Genomic DNA, 22,562 nt, shown 5'->3' with positions numbered 1-22,562 from the left:
AGATGCTATCCCTGAGCTCTTTTGCTCAAGGCTAGTGCTCTACCACTTTGAGCCACAGGACCACTTCCAGTTTTCTGGTGGTTAATTGGAGACAGGAGTCTCACAGGCTTTCCTGCTGGGGCTGGCTTCACACAGTGATCCTCAGATCTTAGCATCCTGAGTAGCTTAAGATTATAGGTGTGAGCCACTAGCACTTCTGTAACGCTTCTGTTACCTTAATTGACAGAGAACAACTTGGTCTGTTTTCTATATGACTAATTCTTTAGAGATGAAAAGGGATTATTTTGAAGCCAGGAAGTTAATCTGCTGGTGGGAACAGATGAGCTGGAGGCTGTGAAGTATGAGATAGATCTAAACACCAGGAAGACCCCACCTGCCTGAACGCTGAATGGATCAGCCTGCCTTCACAGTGGGGATGGGCGAGTCCCCGAAGCCACACCAAGGAAATGGAACTGTGCGTTGGCTTCTTCTGCCCATTTCAAATGTTTCTGACATCAGAAGTTAGTACTTTTTTCACTAAGTAGAGAAAACACGAGAACCATGTACAAATTAGAATAAAACCTTTGTGTAAAGAATTAAAGTTTTTATTTGTAAAAGCTGACAATGCCCATATAAATTACCAGCTGGGCCCACCACAGGAAACAAGGGCCTCTCACTTCTTCTTGCCAGGTTTGGGAGCTTTTTCTAGGCCTTGGATGTGTTTTCGAGGGAGCCGATACTCTTCTAAAATCCAAAAAGCAGAAAGTACTCAGTGGAGCCTGGTCTGGCTCTCCGACTGCCCCTCCCCCACTGGCCCTGTCTCAGGATGTCCCTTCCTTGGGCCCTGCCCACCGCCCTTTCCTACTGGTCCGAGTGAGCTCATTCCCACTATCCAAGATCCAACACGTGATCTGCTCTTGGGCACCTAGCTCCAGCTCATTCCCTGGGGATGCCTTCCGGGATGAACCATGGGCTGTCTCAAGGCAGAAGAGTGTGCCTTGATGATTTCCACACTGCTAGCTGCATCCCAGGTTCTAGAGGGTAGCAGCTAGGAGAAGGTATGGATCCGTGCTCACTTCTGTGCTCCTCCACCTTCCCATTCCTTCTCAACGCCCCACAGAGGGTTCCCATATAAAGGGGCTCAACTCTGATGTAAACTGGGGACCGGCCACCAGCCATAAAACTGATCTACTGATGAAGCATTTCCTATGTGCAGAGCCTGAGGATGAGACAGTGGGGAACAGGTGAGCCTCTGCCTGAGGAGTTCAGCCTAGCAAGCGGTTCGGACATTAGAGAAGAATCAGCCATGCTGCAGACACTAACCAGAAACGGAAACACAGTTGGAAGTGTGACATTAGCAGTCTTCAAGATGCTCACGTAGAAATGGAGCCTGACCCCTGAGCTGAGTGAGCCTTAAAGGACAGACTTGGGTATGGGAGGCGCCAGCCGGGTGCAGCTGGTGCACCAGGAAGAAACCATCTGGGCTGGGGCTGGGATGGGATGTGGGGGCTGCAGAGCAGAACGAGAGTGAAGCTGGGAGAGGCTTATTTATTGAGCACTGATACTATTCTGAAGGCACTGAAGAGACAGAAAGCTTTTTCAGAGGAGTGGTCACATCCTACTTGTTTTAGAAAGCTGACTCAGGCAGAGCTGTGGGGAGGGTTTGAGCTGAGGACAGTCTGGATGCTGGTGACCCACACTGAGTAGGAAGAGCCGAGACTGGAGAGGAAGGTGGGTCCTGAGCCCACCTGTGGACTTAAAAGCTGGGGAGCTCCAGACAAGGTACTGAACCTCTCTGGACCCAGTCCAGCATTGCTATCATTCGAGAGAAGCTGCCAGAATCCCCTGGTATGCCTGACAGGATGTTAGGATGCTTCGTGAATGTTTTCTAGAAAAGGAGGACCAGAAAGAAAACGGTATGTACAATGGAGACAGCACTGTCTGTGGAAGAGCCAAATGTGATTCAGACATTGGTTCCACCTCCTGCCAGCTGCTATAAACAAAATGGACATCTGTATGTGCATTTGCAATGTTCCTGGACTTATGACAGAGTTATGGCCCATAATGCATGGTAAAGTGGAAGCTGTGCAGGTTGAAGATGCACATAATACAGCTGACCAGCTCAGTAGGTCCGTGCTGTGGAGTACCTGATCTTCACTCCATGATTACAACATCTTCACTCCATGATTACATGGGGAACTCGGCGTTACTGCCACTGAGAACATCTGGAGCTGCTGCTGGGGCACACGGCCCAGGAAAAGTTCAAAACTCAGACTGAAGTTGAATTCACTTCTGAATGTGTTATCACTTTCGTGTCATTGTGAAGTGGACCCACCGGAAGACCAACATATCCGTCCGTATACAGGAATTATGATGCCTAGACCCAGAGGGGTCCATGGGAAGATCTTTACCAAGCTAGCCCAATGTTGGGGGATGCTCACCCAGCAACAGCCGGCCCAGGTGGTGCACCTGGTTCCCCTGGATCTGCACCTGCAGGCTGTCCTTGGCCCCGGGGGCAGGAGTGACCGTGGTGCTGGCCTGGCATCGCTGCTGGAGGATGGCAGCCACTGAGCATGGATCCAGACCATACGCCTCCAAATTCCGGACCACAGTCACCTGTGGGGAGCGGGCGACAGTAGTGATGCTGGGTGCAGACCACGCCCCCTCCTCTACCAGAGGGCTGACTCCAGGAATTGCATCGGCCAGTACTTTAGTGTGTATCTTCAAAAGATACAATTCTCTTGTTGCTCTGAAACAAACTTTCTCTCATGTATGACTAAACATGGTTTAAAATTTTTTTCAAAGTGTTTTTTATAGTCAGGGTGGGTGGGAGAGGGATGCTATCAAGAAAGTCTCCGGAAGTTCCAAAACCTTAAGACTTGCAAGACACTCCAGATCTTGGAATGACTGACAGCCCATCAGGAAGCCACGCCTTCTTGTATGAGCCCCTGACTGCATCTCCCTCCATGTGCTCACCTGATCTTTGCTTGTCCACCTTCGGGAAATAACTCACTATTTTGCGACACACCAACTTCAACTTTGGTCTGTTCTGATTATCACTAACAGAAAACTTGGGTTTAAACTAATACACATAACATTGTTTAATATAACACCTAGCTCATAATGATTGTTAATCAAGGTTGTCATGGCCAATTCTCATTTATCATGACTGCTTACTTTCCAAGTACTATTCTAGGCAATTCACCCATGAATCTTCCTTCACTTGGCCCTTGTAGTGCCTGAGTAACTTGCTCAAGGTCAAGAAGCAAAACAAAACAAAACAAAACAAAACAAAAAACACCTGTTTTGACTCCAGGTCTGATTCCAAAGCCCATGCTTACACCCTGAGACCACAGGGAAGTTCTCAATTGCGAACCCACGTGTGACTTCTTGCAATTTCTACCCGTGAGGGCAGTCTGTCTTCTCCAGGCTTGCAGAAGGGTTCTCTTTTTCAGGAAACAGTTTTCCACATATTTAAGGACAGGTGTAATTTGTTACCTACAATTTTGTGTTGCCAAACTAAACATACTTGGTTCTTTCAGCTATTTGCACTGAGCAAGACCCAAAAGGTTAAAGACTCTTAAGAGCTGAGCACCTATAATATAGTACACTAAGGGAAAACAAACAAAAATAAAATCTTGTTTACTTTTAGAAACAGGCCTTAGCAAATTTCCAAGCACAAAATCCAAGGAGGCCAGGAGTGGGTGGTAGGGAAGCAGTCAGGTCTACCTGCTCCATCCAAGCTTACTCCAGGCATCACAAGCATGAGTGTTTCAAAAACAATCCTTGAAATGTTGAAAGCAAATCTAAAATCCTCCAATCACATTAAGAAGACTAGAATGTCAAGTGACATTAAATCACTCGCCATTCTCAAACATTTTATATATATATATATATATATATATTTTTTTTTTTTTTTTTTTTTTTTTGTTTTTTGTTTTTTGTTTTTTCTTTCAGGTAAGGGGTAGGTTTATTCAGTAGATCTGCTGCGACCAGACCAGGTTGGCCCTCCACGCGGCTGAGAAAGGCCTGGGAAAGAGCTGGGAAAGAGAGCTGGAAAAGAGAGAGAGCTGGGAAAGCGAGGTGGGAGAGAGAAGAGAGAGCTGGGAAAGAGAGCTGGAAAAGAGAGAGCTGGGAAAGCGAGGTGGGAGAGAGAAGAGAGAGCTGGAAAGAGAAGAGAGAGCTGGGAAAGAGATAGCTGGGAAAAAGAGCAAACATTTTTAAGTTACCTTTTTATTATAAGCTCTCTGAGCCAGAGTGATGTCAATGGGACAGATTTTCCCTTTCTTCACAACAGGCTCTTGCCCAGGAAAGGTCACTTGATAGGCAGGCTGCAGTTTTTCCAAACATCTGGAATAATAACAGTCCTGGGTAAGGAAATACCAGAAGCAACACAACCATTTTCCCATGCCCTACTCCCCGTACGTGCTGAACCGTCTCCTGGCCTGAACTGGTACATTGCATAGCAGCAATGGTTTGCGACCTGGCTATACATTACAACCATTCAGATCATTTAGGGGCTGCATCCAGACAATCAAACCAGCACCAGGCCTATGTGTTCATTAAAATGCCCCAGGAAGCAGCCACAGCTCAGACCTACTGACTCAGGGAAGGAAAACATCAGTGACCAAGCCCTTCCCTTACCTAGCCGATTGGCTCCAAAACTGCTTTACCTTTTCTACCATGTTTCCACAACGCACCTTTTATACATACCTCTGAAATTGCTACCTTTCACCTAACAAAATCTTCTCCTGGTGTCATGTATATTAGAGCTGATAAAATGTTCTAAAAAAGGTCAGACAATTATTTTAGGCTTATCAGACCATCTGATCTGCAACAACTACTCCACTCTGCCACTACAGCACAAAGCCTTCTACAAACCATACCTATATAGGTGAGGCTGGGTTCCGACAAAACTTTACAGAAACAGGTGGTATTGGCAGGTCAGATTTGGCCATGGGCTGATTCCTGATACAAATTAACCTTTCCTTTGCAAACTTCAAAACAATTCCCCCAATCTTCTTTTGTTTCTCTTTATGAACTTACTGTGTGTGTGCATGCGTGTATGTGCGTGCACACGCATGCGTACTTATATGTACATGTGCAGGCACCAGTACTAAGGCTTGAGCCCAGGGCCTGGGCAATGTCCTTTTTTGCTCAAGGCCAGTGCACTACCACTTGAACCACAGCTTCACTTCTGGGGGTTGGGTGATTAATTGGAGAAAAGTCTTATGGACTTTCCTGCCTGGGCTGGCTTCAAACCACAATCCTTAGATCTTAGGCTCCTGAGTAGCTAGGATTACAGGTGTGAGTCACTGGTGCCTGGCAAACTTACTGCTTTTACTGCTAGCCTTGAACTCATGATCCTTCTACCTCAACCTAGTATTACAGGCATCTACCATCACACCCTGCTGAAGTTCTTAGTTTTAACTAATGTTCCTTTCTTTCTTCCTCTCAAGTTCTCCTATGTTATGTTGATTCAAATTGTTCTAGAGACCTTTCTCATCAGAATAACTCCAGTCTGTGTTTATATACACTGACCAACAGGAAGAAACTCACAGACTAGGAGAGTGAGGATCTGGAAGTTCAACTAAGGAAAGGAGGCAGAAAAACTGGAGAGAGCCTGCCAGTCCCCATTACCTGCTTAGAAGACTGTCCCATGGAAGCATCATGACTGTGTGCTGTTCATTTTTCTCTAAAATGCAGTCAGAAAGGATGGGATCCAATTTCACCAGACTATAAAGAGAAAGAAGCAGCATTAAGGAAATCTAAGATTCAACCTTTCTGAACCAAGAGGTGATTTTGGATTCACCTCTGTGTCACCTTTTCAGTTACCCAGGGTCAGATGCAACTGATCCACTGGTGGAGATGGGAGAGGCAGGAAAATGTGGGATGGGCTAGATCCAACTGGCTCAGTTCCATTAGTAACCAGGAGACTGTAGCTTTCCTGGCTTACTTTTACTTGGCTGGCAAGGAAGGATGACAAGAAATGGGAAAATAATGGGAACTCCCCAACTTGACCATTGTACATATGCTTTCATATATTGAACTATCACATACTGTCCCATACATAGCGTGCAGCTCCAAGGCAGAATGTGTACCTAGCATGTGTGAGGCCCTGGATTCCGTCCCTAGTACCACAAAATCAGGAATGATTCAAAATAAGAACAGGTACTTGTGTGAAATGGGGTCAAGAGGAAATGGACAGATGAATGGAGAGAAGAAGAGGAGAGAATGGAGTCCAAAAGCCAATGTATATCCTACAAAATTAAGTGAGGGAAGGAGTGGGTTGGGAGGGACAAGTGAGAAGGTTGAAAGAGGTGAAATCCGTCAAGGTGCACTGTACTCACAAACTGCTTTGTTGAATGACAACTCCTTTCTGTAAACACTTCAAAGGATAATAAATAAACGTAAATGTTTTTTTAAAAATGAGGACAAGTCAGTTGTAATGGCTCATACCTATAATCCCAGCACTCAAGACACTGAGGTGAGTAGATCATGAGTTGGAGGCCAGTCTAGGCTACAAGTTCAAGGCCATCCTGAGCTACATAGTGAAATGAGACGCTGTCCCCCAAACCAAGGACTAGGGCTGTAAGTGCTAGGCAGGGTGCTTGCCTTGTATGCATAGGGCCCTCGGTCTGATCTCCAACATTGCCAAAAAAGAAGTATGTGGGAGGGGGTGGGTAGTAGATTAGACTATGAATCTCTCTCTCTCTCTCTCTCTCTTTGGTATCATGAGGACATCTTCTTAAGTTAAAAAAAGAAAATGTAACATTACAGTATGTTTTCAACTGACAGTTCATTTGTGTTCTGGTATTAAGAAAATAATTCAGCTGGATATTATGGCTCATGTCCATAATCCCAGAGGAGGCAGTAAATAGAAAGGTTAAAGTTTAAGGCCAGGGCTAGGAAGATGGCTCAGTGGTAGAGTGCTTGCCTTGCATGCATGAGGCCCTAGGTTCGATTCCACAGCACCAAATAAGCAGAAAAAGCCGGAAGTGTTCAGCCAAGCAGTTTGTGAGTACAGTGCATCTTGATTGATTTCACCCCTTTCGCCATTCTCACCTGTCCCTCCCAACCCACCCCTTCCCTCACTTAATTTTGTAGGTGCTGTGGCTCAAGTGGTAAAGCGCTAGCCTTGAGCTGAAGAGCTGAGGGACAGTACCCAGGCCGAGTTCAGGCTCCACAACCGACAAAAAAAAAAAAGTTTAAGGCCAGCCTGGGCAAGAAGCTCCATCTCAACAAAAAAGCTAGGCAAAGTGGTATGTATCTGTAGTCCCAGATACAAAAAGCATAAGTAGGATGATGATAGTCCAGTCAGACATGGACAAAATATGAGACCCTACCCAAAATACAACCAAAGCGAAAAGGGCTGGGGCCATAGCTGAAGAGGTAGAGCTCTTGCCTGGAAAAGCAAAGCCCTGAGCATAAACCTCAGTAACACTCCCAGAAAAAGAAAAGAAAATCATACCTGCCCCCTCAAGAAAAAAAATTACCAGAAGGTTCCAATGCCAGCTCTCTGCACTTGAAGATCATGGGGGCCACGTGTGACCCACTTACTTGGTGACAGTCAATGCCAACTGCATTTATGAATCTAAAGACCCTGGCCAGTTCCTCTGGATGTCACAGCCACTGTTTGGGGGCCCGGCCCGGCTTGCTTCTAGGATGCTGTGACCTTCCTCTCCGTTCCGGGAGCCCCCTCCCACTGCGTCTACGCCACAGAGGAAGGAAGGCATGGCCACAGCCCTGCCTCCTCCTGCACTCACTTTTTGTTGTTTGCATCAACCAGGTCATTTTTCTTGGCGTAGTCAATGATGATGGCTCGGACCTCACCACCCTCCAGAGCACTCCCCTTCCTAGGAGAGAGGGGACCCCGGTTACTGTGACTGCCAGGAGGTGAACTGCAAATACCAACTCACTCCCTATTCCTTGGCTTCTGACCTCTACTTTCTTTTCCCTGCTGAGCCAAGCGGGACTGTGCAAAGAACAGCTGGGTAGGAAGGAAGAGACCGAGTCTCCTGAGCTTATCTAGAGAAATGCCCCGGGGAAGGGGGCTAGAAGCCGAACTGGGGAGAAAGGGGGCCACAGGGGTTGAGCGGGCTCCACCAGTCCCAGGAGCATTCACTACTCAGGGTACAGTACAGGAAAGGAAGCATAGTCCAGAACAAACACCATGCAGGCAGAGAAGGGCTGCTCTCCCCAGACTTACTTGTGGCCAGACGCCTGGAAGAGCAGGGCCATGCTGGCTGGGACACAGTAGAGGGGTTTTATATCTGGAGGGTGATAGGGCTGTTCCGTGCCACCCTCCGGCACAGCCAGGGAGCTCGAGGAGGGCTCAGGCACCACCAAAGATGAGATCCTGAAACCCAGCAGGAGCACAGAAAAAACAAAACACACCTTTTATACTAGTGCCTCTCCCTTTTCTGTGCCTGTGGCCAGCAGAGCTACCATGGTCACGCCCACACTGGGAGATGGCCACAACCCCTTCTGAGCCCAATGGCCACACCCCTTGCTTACCTGGGGTGCTTCCAGTCCACAGCCACGATGCTCTCGACCCCCTTGCTCAGTTCCTTCACCTGGACAATCTGCTCCTGCTGCATGTGCTGTAGGAACTTAGAGAGCTAGGGGAGAGAGGCCAGGGTAGGGGTCTTCACTGACTCCCCACACCTGAGCCCAGGAAGTACCGGACTGAGCAATGCAGGAACTAGAGGGCTGGGACTAAAGGAGGAACTGAGAGCCCCCTGCTTGCCCCATGGGTACAGAAGCAAGAAGCTGCTAGAGACCCAACTGTCCCATGAAGACGGTCAGAACTCCAACCAGACAAGAAGGAGTCAGGGGAAAGAGGAGATGGGTGTCTCAGCCCTGGGGTTTCTTTATTCTCAGAGTCGAAATCTTTTTTGTGGTGCTAGTGCTTCTTGGCTGAAGGCTGGCACTCAACCACTTGAGCCACAAGTCTACTCCTGGCTTTTTGCTGGTTTCTTGGAGAGAAGAGTCTCTTACACTGCCTTTAAACCATGATCCTCAGATGGCAGCCTAGTGAGTAGCTGGGATTACAGACATGAACCACAGGCATCCACAACCCTAATTCTAGTCTGAGCCCTGTAGTCAGGCATCCAGGTGTCATTCTGGCTCATGTCACCTGAGCCCCTACGCCATTCTGTGTAGCCATGTGGCTATTACCTGGGCTTACCTTTTTGTAGCTTGACTTCTTTATGTCCAGTTGTCGTCCTTCAGGGCTGAGGGCAGATGGAAAAAGCAAGTCAAATCAACAAGGCAGTGGTGGGGGGAGGGGAAAAGGAAGGGGTCCTTTCCTCAGCCTGCTCCTAGCTTCCAAGAATCTCTGCCTAGGGACACATAGGACAGGTCCTTAGGTCACCAAGTCAATGCAATTCTGGTGAAGGCAGATCTGTCTGTGTTGTGCAGTGCGATTGCTAGCCACCAACCATCTCTGTGGCCACTTGACCTGTGCCTACTGTGAGCAAGTACTTGATTTTAAAATTTTATTTATCTCTAAGTTAAATTAGATTGACCACATTCAGCTAGTGATTATTAGCTATAGCTCTAGATTCCTCTCAAACCAGAAAAACATCCAGGGCCTCAAAGGGTCACTTCAAGGTGAACAACCCAGCCACACCCACTGTACTGCTGCTGTCTGTGGCCGTCCGAGCACACAACAGCACAATGGGCAGGTGTGCTACGGACTCGGTGTGATGTGTGAAACCTCAAATTTTGACACTCTGGCTCTTTACAGAAAATATTGCTGCCCTCTATTTGGGGGAAGATATTTGGGGAAGCTATTTTCTTTCCCTCCAGAGCCCTTCTAGAACCCATTCCAGTCCAACCTCTGTCCCACATTCACTCTAGGGTCCTTTCCACATCTCTTGCAACCCAACAAGCTCAGTAAAAATGAACAAGGACCCCAGATGCCATACTTGAACAGGACACCGTAATGAAACCATGTATAAGGGGAGATCTTTAAGTGCTTGCTCAAACAACAGCAAGATTCTCAGAAAGAAAGAAGTTCAACCTTGGGGTAAATATCAGCCAGCAAGCCTCCTGGTCGGGCAGAATTTCACAAGCATTTATGATAGGTCTGTCTCTGTAACCACCACAGCAATCCTAAGGGTATGGGCCTGGGGCTCAGAGAAAGCCGGTAACTAGCTTTCGTGCTTTGGTCAACAGCTCAGGAGAGCTGGCTGTTGAGCCCAGATGGTTATCTCTTCAAAGCCAAAATTCCATCACATGATAGGCCTACCTTTCCTGATGCTGTGTTTTGGATGGGGTAGGGCCTCCCACCTGCTCTTTCACCTGACCTAACCTGGTCAGAAGCAAGAGAGGGTGGAACATTCCAGAAGAAGCCTCTTGGCTTCAGATCTTCAGGATCTGGTACCAATGTCTCTGGCTGTCTGGAGACATGCCTATGCAGGCCATGTTGGCTGGCTGACAAATAGCCCAGAACCACTACACCAGAGGCAGTGTTCAGAGAATCTTGGGAATTTTAAAATTATTTCCTCTACATCCTTTCAGTGGCTAAAATTGAAGTCTTTAAACTAGAATCTTAATTTACTTGCCTTGTCAATCTTCTACTCTGTGTGACACTCAACCAGTCCCTTATTAGCCTTGTCCTGCCCTACTGCAAGAACAAGAGTGAAGCCCTGTCCCCAGCACCTCCCTCCCCCACCCCAGCCTCCATACCAGCAGGAGAACATGTGGCTGCCCAGGAGTGTGCTGCTAAGTAAAGGAAGGTCAGCCTTCTTGACCCGGCACTTCAGAGCCTGCAAGAAGCACTGCTCTAACAGTTCATCCATTTGCTCTACAAGGAAAAGATGAGAACCACACCTTTCCTGAAGGATGCAGGATGCTTTGCGTGTGCAAGAAGCTCCCCACCCTCCGCCTCCCATGCAACTCATCCCCACTTCACCCCTTGGCTCTGAATGGAACCCCATCCCAGGTCCAAAACTACCAGACTTTTGAGCACTGAGCCCATAAAGAGGGCTGGGCGTCAAGCCATGAAGCCCCACCAGGCCAGGGGCATTACTCAGGCAAGTCAGAGCCAGAAGAAACAGTAGGGGACCCTGGGGCTAGGAAAATTCCAGGACCAGGGCAGAGGGGCCCCAAGGGAGCTGTGACTTATGTGGAAGGGGCTCTGAGTCATGATGTCACAGGCTCTGCACCTCCCTCACCGAAAATAAGGGCTCTCCTTTCCCAGTTCCTCACCTCTCCCAGAGCTTCAGTTCCACTCCAGTCAGAGAGGAGGGTGGGCCTTCTACTCCCAGAGCCATACCTTGAAGGGATTTGCTGTCTGTGCAGTCTTGGCTCAGGGGCCCAGTGCTGCTGGAATCTTCGGAGACTTCTGGTGGGGACTTCTCCTCACCTGCCTGCTGAACCTCCCCATCCTCCTCCTCCTTCTCCTCCTCTCCTTCCAGGGCCAGGGCCCTCAGCTCTCCCTGCAGGGTGGGGTCCACCTTCTCTTCCTTGAGATCTGCAGGATCCGGTACCAATGGAACAATGGAAGGTGGGGAGGACTTGTCTCCAGACCGCCTGGAAGAATCTCACATCAGAAACACTCAGCAGCAGCTACAGCACTCTCCCACCCTGATCAGGAAGAGGTGGCCTGTAATCCTAGCTACTCGAGACCCTGAGACATGGAGGACCAAGGTTCCAAGACAGCCAAGGCAGAAAAGTCTGTGAGGCACCATCCCAATTAACCAGCAAAAGGCTGGACTGGAGATGTGGCTCGAGTAATTGAACACCAGCCATAAACAAGAAAGCCGAGTGAGAGTTTGAGGCCCTGAATTCAACTCCTAGTACCAGCATACATGCGCACACACACACACACACACACACACACACACCCCTGAAGAACGGAAACACACACACACACACACACACACACACACACACACACACACACACACACACACACACACACACACACACACACACACACACACACACACCCCTGAAGAACGGAATCACAAAAGTCTTCTTCCAGGTCTATGATTCTAAAACTATGATTCTAAAACTAGCAAACAACCAAAATTCTTTCTGATTTCTTGTGTGAAGAAATAAATACTTCCCCACATTTGGCAAAGAAAACAAAGTCTAGGGCCAGCAACCTGTCTGAGGATGCACTGGGACCAATACCCATACTTGGGCATTTCAGGACCCGCGTTCTTGTAGATTGGCCCTCCCCGTTCCCTGAAAGAAGATGCGCAGTACCCACCACAAGTGGTCCTGGAAAGTGTGGAGCACAGAGAAGCCCCTCCCCTTCAAGCCTGAGGTCAGCATCTCAGCCGTGGACATGGCAGCCACTCCAATTGCCACAGGGGCTCTAGGAAGGAAGCCAGAGACAAGGGTCAGGCAACATCTGCACAGGTGGGCACGTGCTTAGACCCTTCTTCCTCCCCAGAAAAGCACCACAGTCCCCAGTCTGACATCATTCTTATCGCAAAACTGAACTCAATTTCCTTCAGTACTTTCAAGTATCCCTTGACCAAGTACTGTTCTTCTGTGTAATTAATTCCTCTTCTGACATACTCACAGCCTTTAACTCTGTTATAAGTTATACTGTTATGACTTGGGAGGCTACTTAAAATGCCTTTTCTTTCAAGAAGCCATAGTCATTCTATAAGGAAGTTCAGAGGATGTCCTTCAGACTGAGGGAGCACAGGAAAGAGGGAACCAGCAAGTTCTGGAGCCAAGGAGAGAGGCTCCCTGGGGTGCTTTACACCCCACAGAGAGCACTTGTGTAGTGCTCTCTGTATGACTGTGGATCTGAGAATGGGGTGCTGCCATACAGCCAAAGCAAGCATGTTCCTGGTAATGGCTAAGACTCCCCAACCCACTGATCAGCACTGTCCATGCAATGAGCCAATTCACAAGCTGGCAAGGCAGCCTGGGCCCAAGGGGAAAAAAATGAAGAGCAAAGTCCCCAGCACCTGAACTAAAATTAATTTTACTCAGTGTAGTGCCTCTACTTCCCTGTGCCTACAGGTCAGTTCCTACCACAGAAACTGAATCTGGCCCTGTTGTTAAAAGAGAAGCCTTGTTCTCTCACTTACAAAAGCAAGTGGGTCAAGAAATCCAGTCTTGGTTTTTAGCAATCCCCTGGGCCTTTAGCCCGTCATGAACCACTTCCAAACCCCATCCCCATATAGGCTCCAAAGGCAAAATTGAGCAGTCAAATAATCATTTATGTAGCTGGACAGAATATTGGGAAGAAAGCTATTGACATACCATTCTTATCGATTGTGGTTTTTGCTATGCGTAAATAAGGAAGGTATCTGGCTGCTTGGTTCCCAAAGGTTCAATGAAAATCAGTAACAAAAATAAGATCCTTAATTACTGACACCCTCTCTTTCTCTCTCAAAGAAACAATAAATAGGAGGAACGATTTCTAGAACAGAAACCTCTCTTTCCTTCCATCCCCACATCACATCTCTTCCCTATGGCTCCTCCTCCTGATTAAAACAAGGCCTCCCCCCAACCCATCTGACTATCAAGCCCTGAAACTTGGGCACCATCTTTGAAGGGCTTCCCTCTTAACCATTACAGATTATCAGCCACAAGAACCCGTCTACTCTGTTCCTTCCATCTGTGTCTACACTGCCACCATCTGATCCCTGTATCACCAGGGGATGAAACAAATGAAATTAGCCCATTATAGCCAGTGCTGGTGAGTGCAGACACAATCCCCAAAATGCGTCAGTGTATCTGGCCTGTAATCCTAGCTTCTCAGGAGGCTGAGATCTGAGAATTTCAATTCAAAGCCAGCCCACACAGGAAAGTCCATTACACTCTTTTATCTCCAACAAAAATCCTGTACTTTTATCCACATGTATCCACAGACTGAAGAACACACATCAACACATCAAAATGATCATGAAGGGCAGGATTGTTGAGTGAGAGGTTTTCTGATTTTTCAGAATTGAAAACCATAAAACTGATTTTTAAAATAAAGAAGAAGAGTAGGGGCTGGAAGTGTAGCTCAGTGATAATGTGTTTTCCTAGCAAGCATGAGGCCCTAGGTTCTACTCCCAGCACAGAAAGAAAAAGAAAAAGAAAAGTGTATAGGCATTCCATTTGTACATATAAATCAAGGAAACTGCCAGGTGCTGGTGGCTCATGCCTGTAATCCTAGATACTCAGGAGGCTGGGGATCACAGTTCAAAGCCAGTCTGAGCAGGAAAGTCCATGAAACTCTTTAACGACCAGAAAACTAGAAGTGCTGTGGCTCAAAGTGCAAGATTTGCTAGCCTTGAGCAAAAGAGCTTAGGGATAATGCCCAGGCTCTGAGTTCAGGCCTCATGACAAAAAAGAAAAGAAAAGAAAATTTTGGTATGTAAGCATATCTCAATAAAGCTTTGAAATAAAAAGATGACACTGCTTGATGATGTAAATGATAGGCAAAGCCTGAAGGTAAAGAAAGACAAAGAAAGGCTGAGGGAACATCATAGACAAGGAGGCTGAGCACCACAGTGACCGAACACAAGGTGGAACCAGAGAGCAGCCCTTGAACAGGAAGAAAAGGAAAAAAAAAACCCTAGTGGGAAAACTGAAGATGCAAATAAATTCTAGTTCTGTTAACAGCACTATGCTAGTATTAACTCCTCAGCTGTGGTAAGTGCTGTGTAGTTATGTAAGATGTTACATCGGAAAAAGCTGAGGAAGGAATATAACAGAACTCTATGCTAGCTTTGTGACTCTTGTAAAAAAAAAGACAAAAACCTGCAGAAGATACCCTGAGCGCAGATGAACCAACACTATGAGCTCTCTGTCATTCAGCTGGAGGCTGGATGGATGGACTCCCCAAGCTGCCAATCCCCCAATGGCTGACTACCTGCTTCTCCCAGAAGAACCTGTGTTTTTCTTCCAATCCTTTGTCCATATGTCATTTCTGCCTTTTATTCCCTTTTATCTAAGCCCCATGCCCAAAGGCACAGCTGCCTGGCACACAGTACCTGTTCCCCACCAAGGCAATGGCACAGAGGTCGCCCTTCTGTACCTGAGGCAGACCAGCAGGGGGCACCACTAGTCCTGGCAGCATCAAATCTGCAGCAAACGAAAGTATCACAGCTTACAATTGGCTTCCATACCATTCCTTGTTTTATTTCAGTTAGTCATTCACTGAACAACAATAACAAAAAAAAAATGTGTCTTAGGTGTCAAGTATGTTTTCACAGTGAAAAGTTAAAACGGCAATTCGAGTATCAGTCCTCCCCATTTGGGAACTCATGGTCAAACAGAAGCAGCAGTCTGAGAGTCTCATACCATGATCTAGCCTAGTTCCCTAAATTCAACTTACTGACTTAAAAGTACAGCATTTGAGCCAAGCGCCAGTGGCTCACACCTGTAATCCTAGCTACTCAGAAGGTGGAGATCTGAGGATCGCATTTTAAAGCCAGCTCAGGCAGAAAAATCCCTGTGAGACTCATCTCCAATTAACTACTCAAAAACCAGATGGGGCACAGTGGATCAAGTAGCAGAGTGCTAGCCTGGAGCAAAAGAGCTCAGGGACAACGCCCAGGCCCTGACTTCAAGCCCTATGACTGACGAGGAAAAAAAAAAATTTATATATATATATATAATTTGGCAGTACTTTCACGTCACTTATGTAAGGTTTACAACAGAGTCAGAGTGGCCCAGGGAGCTCAGGACACTAGTCAAGGGAGAGGTGTAATATGCATGGGGACAAATTCCATTTTTTCAACCATATGTGAACACAGAAAATGGACACACTTATCCACCCAGTCAGTGCTTACTAAGTAACTTCAGGCAATAAGCAGAATATAAGAAAATCATCTTACCTGCTCCTCCCACCAGTTTTTCGAAGACTAGCGGCCATGTTGTAACGGTGGGCAGAAGATCGGGATAGGACCACAGTGTGTACACTGTACAAAATGAGACCCAGGAAACACAACCAACGTCAGTCCATGAGGGAACTGGCAAAGCCTAACACTACGGTCACTTTGGTGACTGTATACACTCAACTCAAAGCTAGAGAGAAGGTTGTGAGGGAGGAAAGCAGAGACCAAGGATCTGGGGTCACTTGGGACTTGGAGGCGCTTACTGTTCATCTGGATCACAGTAGCAGAAAAAAGGCCACAGGGGATTAAATGTAGGGGTCGAAAATCAACAGGGTTTCCACCTCAGGAGCAAGTGACTCTAAATCAGGAAGCCAGCTGGTAAAAAATTGTGAAGCTTGGGGCTGGGAGGTGGCTCAGTGGTAGAGCACTTGCCTTGCATGCATGAGGCCCTGGGTTCGATTCCTCAGCACCACATAAACAGAAAAAGCCCGAAGTGGTGCTGTGGCTCACGTGGTAGAGTGCTAGCCTTGAGCTGAAGAGCTGAGGGACAGTGCCCAGCCCAGAGTTCAGGCCCCACAACCAAAAAAAAATTTTTTTTTTGAAGCTTTCTCATGTTCATCATTGCTATTATTCCCATAGTGATCAATAGTAAAGCGCTTAGGTCAAAAAGGATCTGTGTTTTCTGAGTTTTGGTGCACTCGTCTATAATCCCAGCTATTCTTAAAACAGAGACAGGAGAATCTTAGTCAGAGGCCAGCCTGGGCAAAAGCACAAAAACAAACTAAAGTACTGGGGGGATGGCTCAAATGGGAGCATGCCTGTGAACCCCAGTATAGCTAGAGAAAGGTATTTGTCCTCAGACACAACGAAGAACTGGGGGGTTGGAGAAGAAGAGGGAGCCGGTGGCCAAGGGAGGCTGTGCTGCACTGCTGCAGCTAACTTCAGTGGAAAAAAGCCCAAAGTGACAAAGTAGGTGTCGGCAGCTTTGGAAAAAAAGTCACAAAGAGGCCCTGAGACTTGTGACAAAGCAAGCTAGCAAAGAATCCTAAAAGAACGAGTCTAAGAACCTCTATGAGATATCCCGACCAAAGTACATCACAAAGTCAGTTGGTTACATAGCTTAGTTAATCCAGTTCTTTGCTAGTATAGTATTTCAGGAAAAAGCAGGCCCTGAGTTCAAGCCCCAGGGCTAGAAACACACACACACACACAAACATATATATATGTATATATGGTTATCTATACATAATATAAATATAATATATATTGTCATATATATATACACACATACATATATATCCTGTTATAGATAGTTATAAGGAACATTTTTCATGCCCTGAAATTCCATTCTTTATAAGACTTGGACCTCTCTGTAGTTAACATGCTGTAAACTCACTACTGTTCCTCCACCCCCAGATTAAAAAACAAAAAACAAAACAAAAAAAACCTTCCCTTTATAAGTATCCCTCTTTGGGCTGGGAATGTGGCTTAATAGTAGAGTGCCTGCCTAGCATGCATAAAGCCTTGGGTTCAATTCCTCAGTCCCACATAAACAGAAAAAACCAGGCTGGGCACCAGTGGCTCACACCTGTAATCCTAGCTACTCAGGAGGCTGAGATCTGAGGATCTGGGTTCAAAGCCAGCCCGGGCAGGAAAGTCCGTGAGACTCTTATCTCCAATAAACCACCAGAAAACCAGAAGTGGTGCTGTGGCTCAAGTGGTAGAGCACTAGCCTTGAGCTGAATAGCTGAGGGTAGGCACCCAGGCCCAAAGTTCAAACCCCATGACTGACAAAGAAAACGAAAAAAAAAAGAAAAGAAAAAGCCAGAAGTGGCACTGTGGCTTAAGTTGCAGAGTGCTAGCCTTGAGCAAGAGAAGCTCAAAGACAATGCCCAGGCCCTGAGTTCATGCCCTAGGACTGGTTGTAATCCTAGTTACTCAGGTGGCTGAGATCTGAGGATCAGGGTTCAAAGCCAGCCCAGGCAGGAAAGTCCATGAGACTCATCTCTAATAAGCCACTAGAAAACCAGAAGTGGCACTGTGGCTCAAGCCATAGAGCACTCACCTTGAGCTCAAGAGCAAACGGATAGCACCCAAGCCCAGAGTCCAAACCCCACAACCAACCAAAAAAAAAAAAATGCATCCCTCTTTGTGTTAGTTCTTCCTCTCCCTCCCCACACCCCACTCCTATAGCAGTTTCTGGTCTTGAAAGACTCAACTGTAGGAACAGTGGCTCTGCAAAGATCCTTAGGGATCCTGGAAGATACCATTCTTGTTTGGTCTAGAAGAGACAGCTTAATGGAATACACAGAAGCAAGTATTAGGCAAGAGCTGTAATAACGGCCATCTCCAACCTGCTGCCATACCTGTTGGATACAAATTTTTCTCCAGTTCAAAGAGGATGGGGTTACCACCACTCACGTACATCGTCACTGCCTCTCCTTTGTGAGCATACAACTTTACAATATTGAGTTCCTCCTTCCCAGGAATTAACTCAGAGACCTGGTCTGTTCCCAGGGCCGGAAAAGCAGCTGTCACATCGGCTCGAAGCTTTCTCCTGTGGAAAACACAGCAGCACCATCAATACTACCTAGTAGGACTTTCATAAACATGCAAAATTCAGATCCCAAAGGCCATATCCTAAAATCAAAAAGACCAAGGAAAGTCTGCCTGGGTTATGATACCCTGTTTTCACACATTTTCTTTCTCATCTGCTGTCGCATCTATTGTCCTAGGCATATTCTTCCATCTTACGGATAGAAACAAGAAGCCAATCTGCCTATGTGACTTTTCTTTTCTTTTTTTTTTTTTGGGGGGGGGGGGTCCGGTCATGGGGCCTGGGCGCTTTCCCTCAGCTCTTCAGCTCAAGGCTAGTGCTCTACCACTTGAGCCACAGCACCACTTCCAGCTTTTTTCTTTTTGCTTATATGGTGCTGAGGAATCGAACCCAGGGCCTCAGGCATGCAAGGCAAACGCTCTACCACTGAGCCACCTTCCCAGCCCATACCGAGGTGACTTTTCATCTGGCCCTCATACCCACCCATTCCGGGTTCATGTTTGGTAAATCTGTCATTTTATGACACTAAGAAAGACACCTGTAGAATGCTTTTGTGATGTTGCTCCCAAATCCTGTCGGTGGTGCCTGTCTTAGTGACTGTACCTGAACAGATTCCGTTCTCCTCTCCCCACGCTCCCATCGTCCCTCCAGGAATCACATTTTCACCCATGCTTTAGTTTCTCAGTCACCCCCCGCCTCCCCCCCATCTGATCTTTCACAAAGTGTTCACAACTCGCTCTGCGGAGGTTCAGTAAACACCTGTTTAAATCTCATCACGATGGCAGGCCATCCGCGCTCCTCTCCATGCTCTCCCTCGAAAAGTATCTTTCCTTCTGCCCTCCGGGGTCGCCGTCCCCCGGGGTGGCCGGTGGCCTCGCCCCTGGCATGATCTCCGGGGTCCCCGCCCCCCCGGCGTGCCCTCCGGGGTCCCTGTCCCCCGGCCCCTGGCAGGATCTCCGGGGTCCCTGTCCCCCGGCCCCTGGCAGGATCTCCAGGGTCCCTGTCCCCCGACCCCTGGCATGATCTCCGGGGTCCCTGTCCCCCCGGCCCCTGGCAGGATCTCCGGGGTCCCTGTCCCCCCCGGCCCCTGGCAGGATCTCCGGGGTCCCCGCCCCCCCGGCGTGCCCTCCGGGGTCCCTGTCCCCCGGCCCCTGGCAGGATCTCCGGGGTCCCTGTCCCCCGGCCCCTGGCAGGATCTCCGGGGTCCCCGTCCCCCGGCCCCTGGCATGATCCCCGGGGTCCCTGTCCCCGGCCCCCGGCGTGCCCTCGGGGACCCCCGTCCCCCCGGCGTGCCCCCCGGGACCCCTGTCCCCCAGCTGACCCACCCTGGGCCGGCCAGGACGTAGAGATGGGGGGGGGCACTTGTGGCCCGAGCACGCGTCTCTCCCTCACCTGTCCGACCCCTTGATGGCCGTGTTGGACTTGACCCGGAAGGCCTTGGTGAACATGTCTGCCTGGATTAGACCAAGAGAGTCCGAGAGAACCCTCAAGCCAGGCAGTGTCAGGAAAGTGAGAGCGTGGCGCCTCCCCGGCCCGCAGCCCTGGGGGCGGCCATGTTGGAGGCCCGACCGCGAAAAGAACCCGGCTGGAAACCCGGGCTGCGCGGCTCGGAGGCCGCCGCCGCCGCCCCCTGGTGGCGGGTATCGGAACTGAAGCGGGCGCGGGGCGGGGCGGCGCGGGGCGGCGCGGGGCGGCGCGGGGCGGGGCGGGGCGGGGCGGGGCCCCGGCGAGTCCGGGCGGGTCCTTCGCCCCACTCACACCCCCTGGCCTGGACCTGCTTGCGGGCTTGGAACGTCCCCACCGCGCCATCAGCGATAAGTAAAAACTTCCCAGTCCACGTCGTTTAGCTCGATTCTGCAATCTGAACTGAACCCCTGATTCATGAAGCGTGCAGGGCTCTCAAAACCAGGCTTCTCTGCAAGGCTTCCAGCTAAGGTCTTTGCCTTGCGTTGTAAGCGAGAGACTTCAAGGAGGAGTTTGTCCTCCCGGATATCCACTTTACATGTGGGTGATAATTTCAGTATCAAGAGAATCTGCTCTTGTCCCACATTTGCCCCATGCACAAAAACTGGATCGAATCTTGCGTCTTAAAACTGACACCGTTACATGGAGACTCCTCCACATTGCTATCCAAAGGCAGGTCTCCTGCAATCTCGCCCATCCCCTCCGGGGACCCAATTGCCAGCCCTGTTTTCTACACCTCCAGGGATGAATGCTGAAGTACTCCAGCCACAAGGCCAAAGCCAGAGGAGCCATCCCTCCTTCCCAGAGGAAGACACCCCACCTGGGCCATACTTCAGAGTATCTGATACATGGATGTTCCATTAGAGCTCAGCTGTAGAGTGAGCCTCTGTAAGGAGCTGAGGAAAGTTACTTAGGAATGGCAGAACTTTCAAGCCAGAGAAACTATTGTACACACATCTTAGAAAAGAAGACTGTATTAATTAGAAGCCTAGGACATAATTAGTGGTTGACAGGTAGGAGCCGGAAGATCTTTAGGGGTCAGGGAAACTATCCCAAATGGCACAGTAATGATGTGGTACACATCATTATACCTTTGTCCAAACACAGAGAATGTTAACTCTACTGCACCCTCCTCTAAACCATCCATTCATTTTAACAGGCCAGGAAACAAACCTGGTTCTGTTCTAACTTGAATAGGAAGTGTGTCCACCGGCTCAGGAGCCGGAGCCTTGCGGAGGAAGTGGGTCACAGAGGGCGTGCCTTTGAAGGGCATTATCTTGCCCCCAATCCCCTTCTTTCTTTACTTCCTGGTCACATGGAGGGACCTCATTTTTCCTCTGTCATGCCCTTCTGCGATGATGTTCAGCTTTCCCACTGGCCGAGAACCATGGAGTGAGCCAACCTAGGACTGCAACTTCTTGAAACTGTGCCCAAAATTAATGTTTCTTCCCGTTAAATTGCTTTTATTTTAAGAATTTGTCACAGTGACAAAAAGTCTGACTAATAGGGATGTTCACCTCACATCCTCTTCAAATGAGAATTTTTAAACATTGTTGACCTAAATAGAAAATATAAATCACACTTATTTTTAAAAATTGAGAAAATGTTTGTGGCTCTATGTTAGGCATAGAGGGCTTGGGACTGGCGCGATAAGCATGATCCATTTTTTAAAATGATATTTTGGACTGGTGAAAATTAATACTCTGCTCTTCAAAAGACATGTTAAGACCTTAAAAATTGCTAAGAGAAGCCAGGTGCCGGTGGCTCGTGCCTGTAATCCCAGCTACTTAAGAGGCTGAGATCTGAGGATCTCAGTTCCAAAACAGCCAGGTTCAAAGTCAGCCCGGGCAGGAAAGTCTGTGAGACTCTTATCTCCAATAAATCATTACAAAACCGGAAGTGGCGCTGTGGCTCAAGTGGTAGAGTGCTGGCCTTGAGCTGAAGAGCGCAGGGACAGCGCCCAGGCCCAGAGTTCAAGCCCCACGACCGACCAAAAAAAAAAAAAAAATACTGACAACAAATTTAAAGTGCCCTAATTCCCCCTCCCCCTCCCCACACAAATAAGTATGGGAACTAACAATATTAATTGCTTCAATTTAACCATCTCATTACAAACATATGTATGTATATATATGAATGTATTTTCGAACAACAGATTGCACATAGCAAATAGATACCATTTTTATTTACCAATTACATGAATAAAGAAGTTTTTTAGTGTTAATGAAAAGATAAGCCTAGAAAAAAAGGAATTGCATCTATAATATACAAAGAACTCTCAAAACTCAATTTTCTTTTTTGTGCCAGTACTGAGGCTTGAACTCAGGGCTTGAATATTGTCCCTTAGCTTTTTCACACAAGACTGGTGCTCTACCACTTGAACCATGGCTCCAGCTTTTTAGTGATTAGTTGGAGATACGAGTCTCACCGTTTTTCCTGCCTGAGCTGACTTCCAACTGCGGTCCTCAAATCTCAACCTCTTAAGTAGCTAGGATTATAGGTGTGAGCTACTGACCAGCCTGTGGCTGTTGTAAAATCAGTGTATACTTACTCCCAGACTTAAGAATTTATCCACTGTACTAAAAACTTGTGTTCATACAAATGTGTATGAAGTGCAGAAGCTTCCTCACCACTGCAAAAACTAGAATAACTCAATTCTCCCTCCACTGAGGGAGGAGAAACCAAGTCAGAATTCTATTTAGTAATGAAAAGGAATGTACTTTGAGATACTGCTATGGATATTTCCTAAATAA

At 47.9% G+C, this 22,562-nt stretch overlaps 1 protein-coding gene across 2 annotated transcripts; it reads right to left on the bottom strand.

Annotated features, from left to right (window-relative positions):
* Nucleotides 1–568: 568 nt before the first annotated feature.
* Nucleotides 569–19,931, bottom strand: Eif2d (eukaryotic translation initiation factor 2D). Of its 2 annotated transcripts, none has more exons than XM_070041634.1 (15): nucleotides 19,738–19,931; nucleotides 18,155–18,345; nucleotides 15,789–15,872; nucleotides 14,943–15,033; nucleotides 12,206–12,313; nucleotides 11,264–11,520; nucleotides 10,675–10,792; nucleotides 9,170–9,215; nucleotides 8,497–8,600; nucleotides 8,189–8,338; nucleotides 7,746–7,835; nucleotides 5,620–5,715; nucleotides 4,209–4,329; nucleotides 2,421–2,595; nucleotides 569–723 (listed from the first exon to the last, which is right to left on the bottom strand). In XM_070041634.1, the coding sequence occupies exons 1-15, from the start codon at nucleotides 19,791–19,793 to the stop codon at nucleotides 653–655; spliced, it is 1,758 nt and encodes a 585-aa protein (XP_069897735.1). In that variant the 5' UTR covers nucleotides 19,794–19,931; the 3' UTR covers nucleotides 569–652. The 2 variants fall into 2 exon arrangements, with proteins under 2 accessions (XP_069897735.1, XP_069897736.1); XM_070041635.1 differs by having other exon boundaries at nucleotides 8,497–8,582.
* Between the last annotated feature and the right edge of the window lie 2,631 nt (nucleotides 19,932–22,562).

The sequence above is a fragment of the Dipodomys merriami genome, unplaced genomic scaffold (genome assembly GCF_024711535.1).
Source record: "Dipodomys merriami isolate MVZ:Mamm:240054 unplaced genomic scaffold, mDipMer1.0.p SCAF_31, whole genome shotgun sequence".
Classification (NCBI taxonomy): Eukaryota; Metazoa; Chordata; class Mammalia; order Rodentia; family Heteromyidae; genus Dipodomys; species Dipodomys merriami.
The sequence above is the reverse complement of the archived record's forward strand: the minus strand, read 5'-3'. Positions and strand labels throughout refer to the sequence as shown.

Coding starts and splice junctions, on each gene's coding strand:
- Eif2d (XM_070041634.1), bottom strand. CDS start 19,793: ATGTTCACCAAGGCCTTCCGGGTCAAGTCCAACACGGCCATCAAGGGG. Junction 18,346..19,737: donor GCCATCAAGGGGTCGGACAG/GTGAGGGAGAGA, acceptor TGTTTTCCACAG/GAGAAAGCTTCGAGCCGATG. Junction 2,596..4,208: donor AGAGAGCTTATAATAAAAAG/GTAACTTAAAAA, acceptor CGCTCCCCACAG/GTGACTGTGGTCCGGAATTT.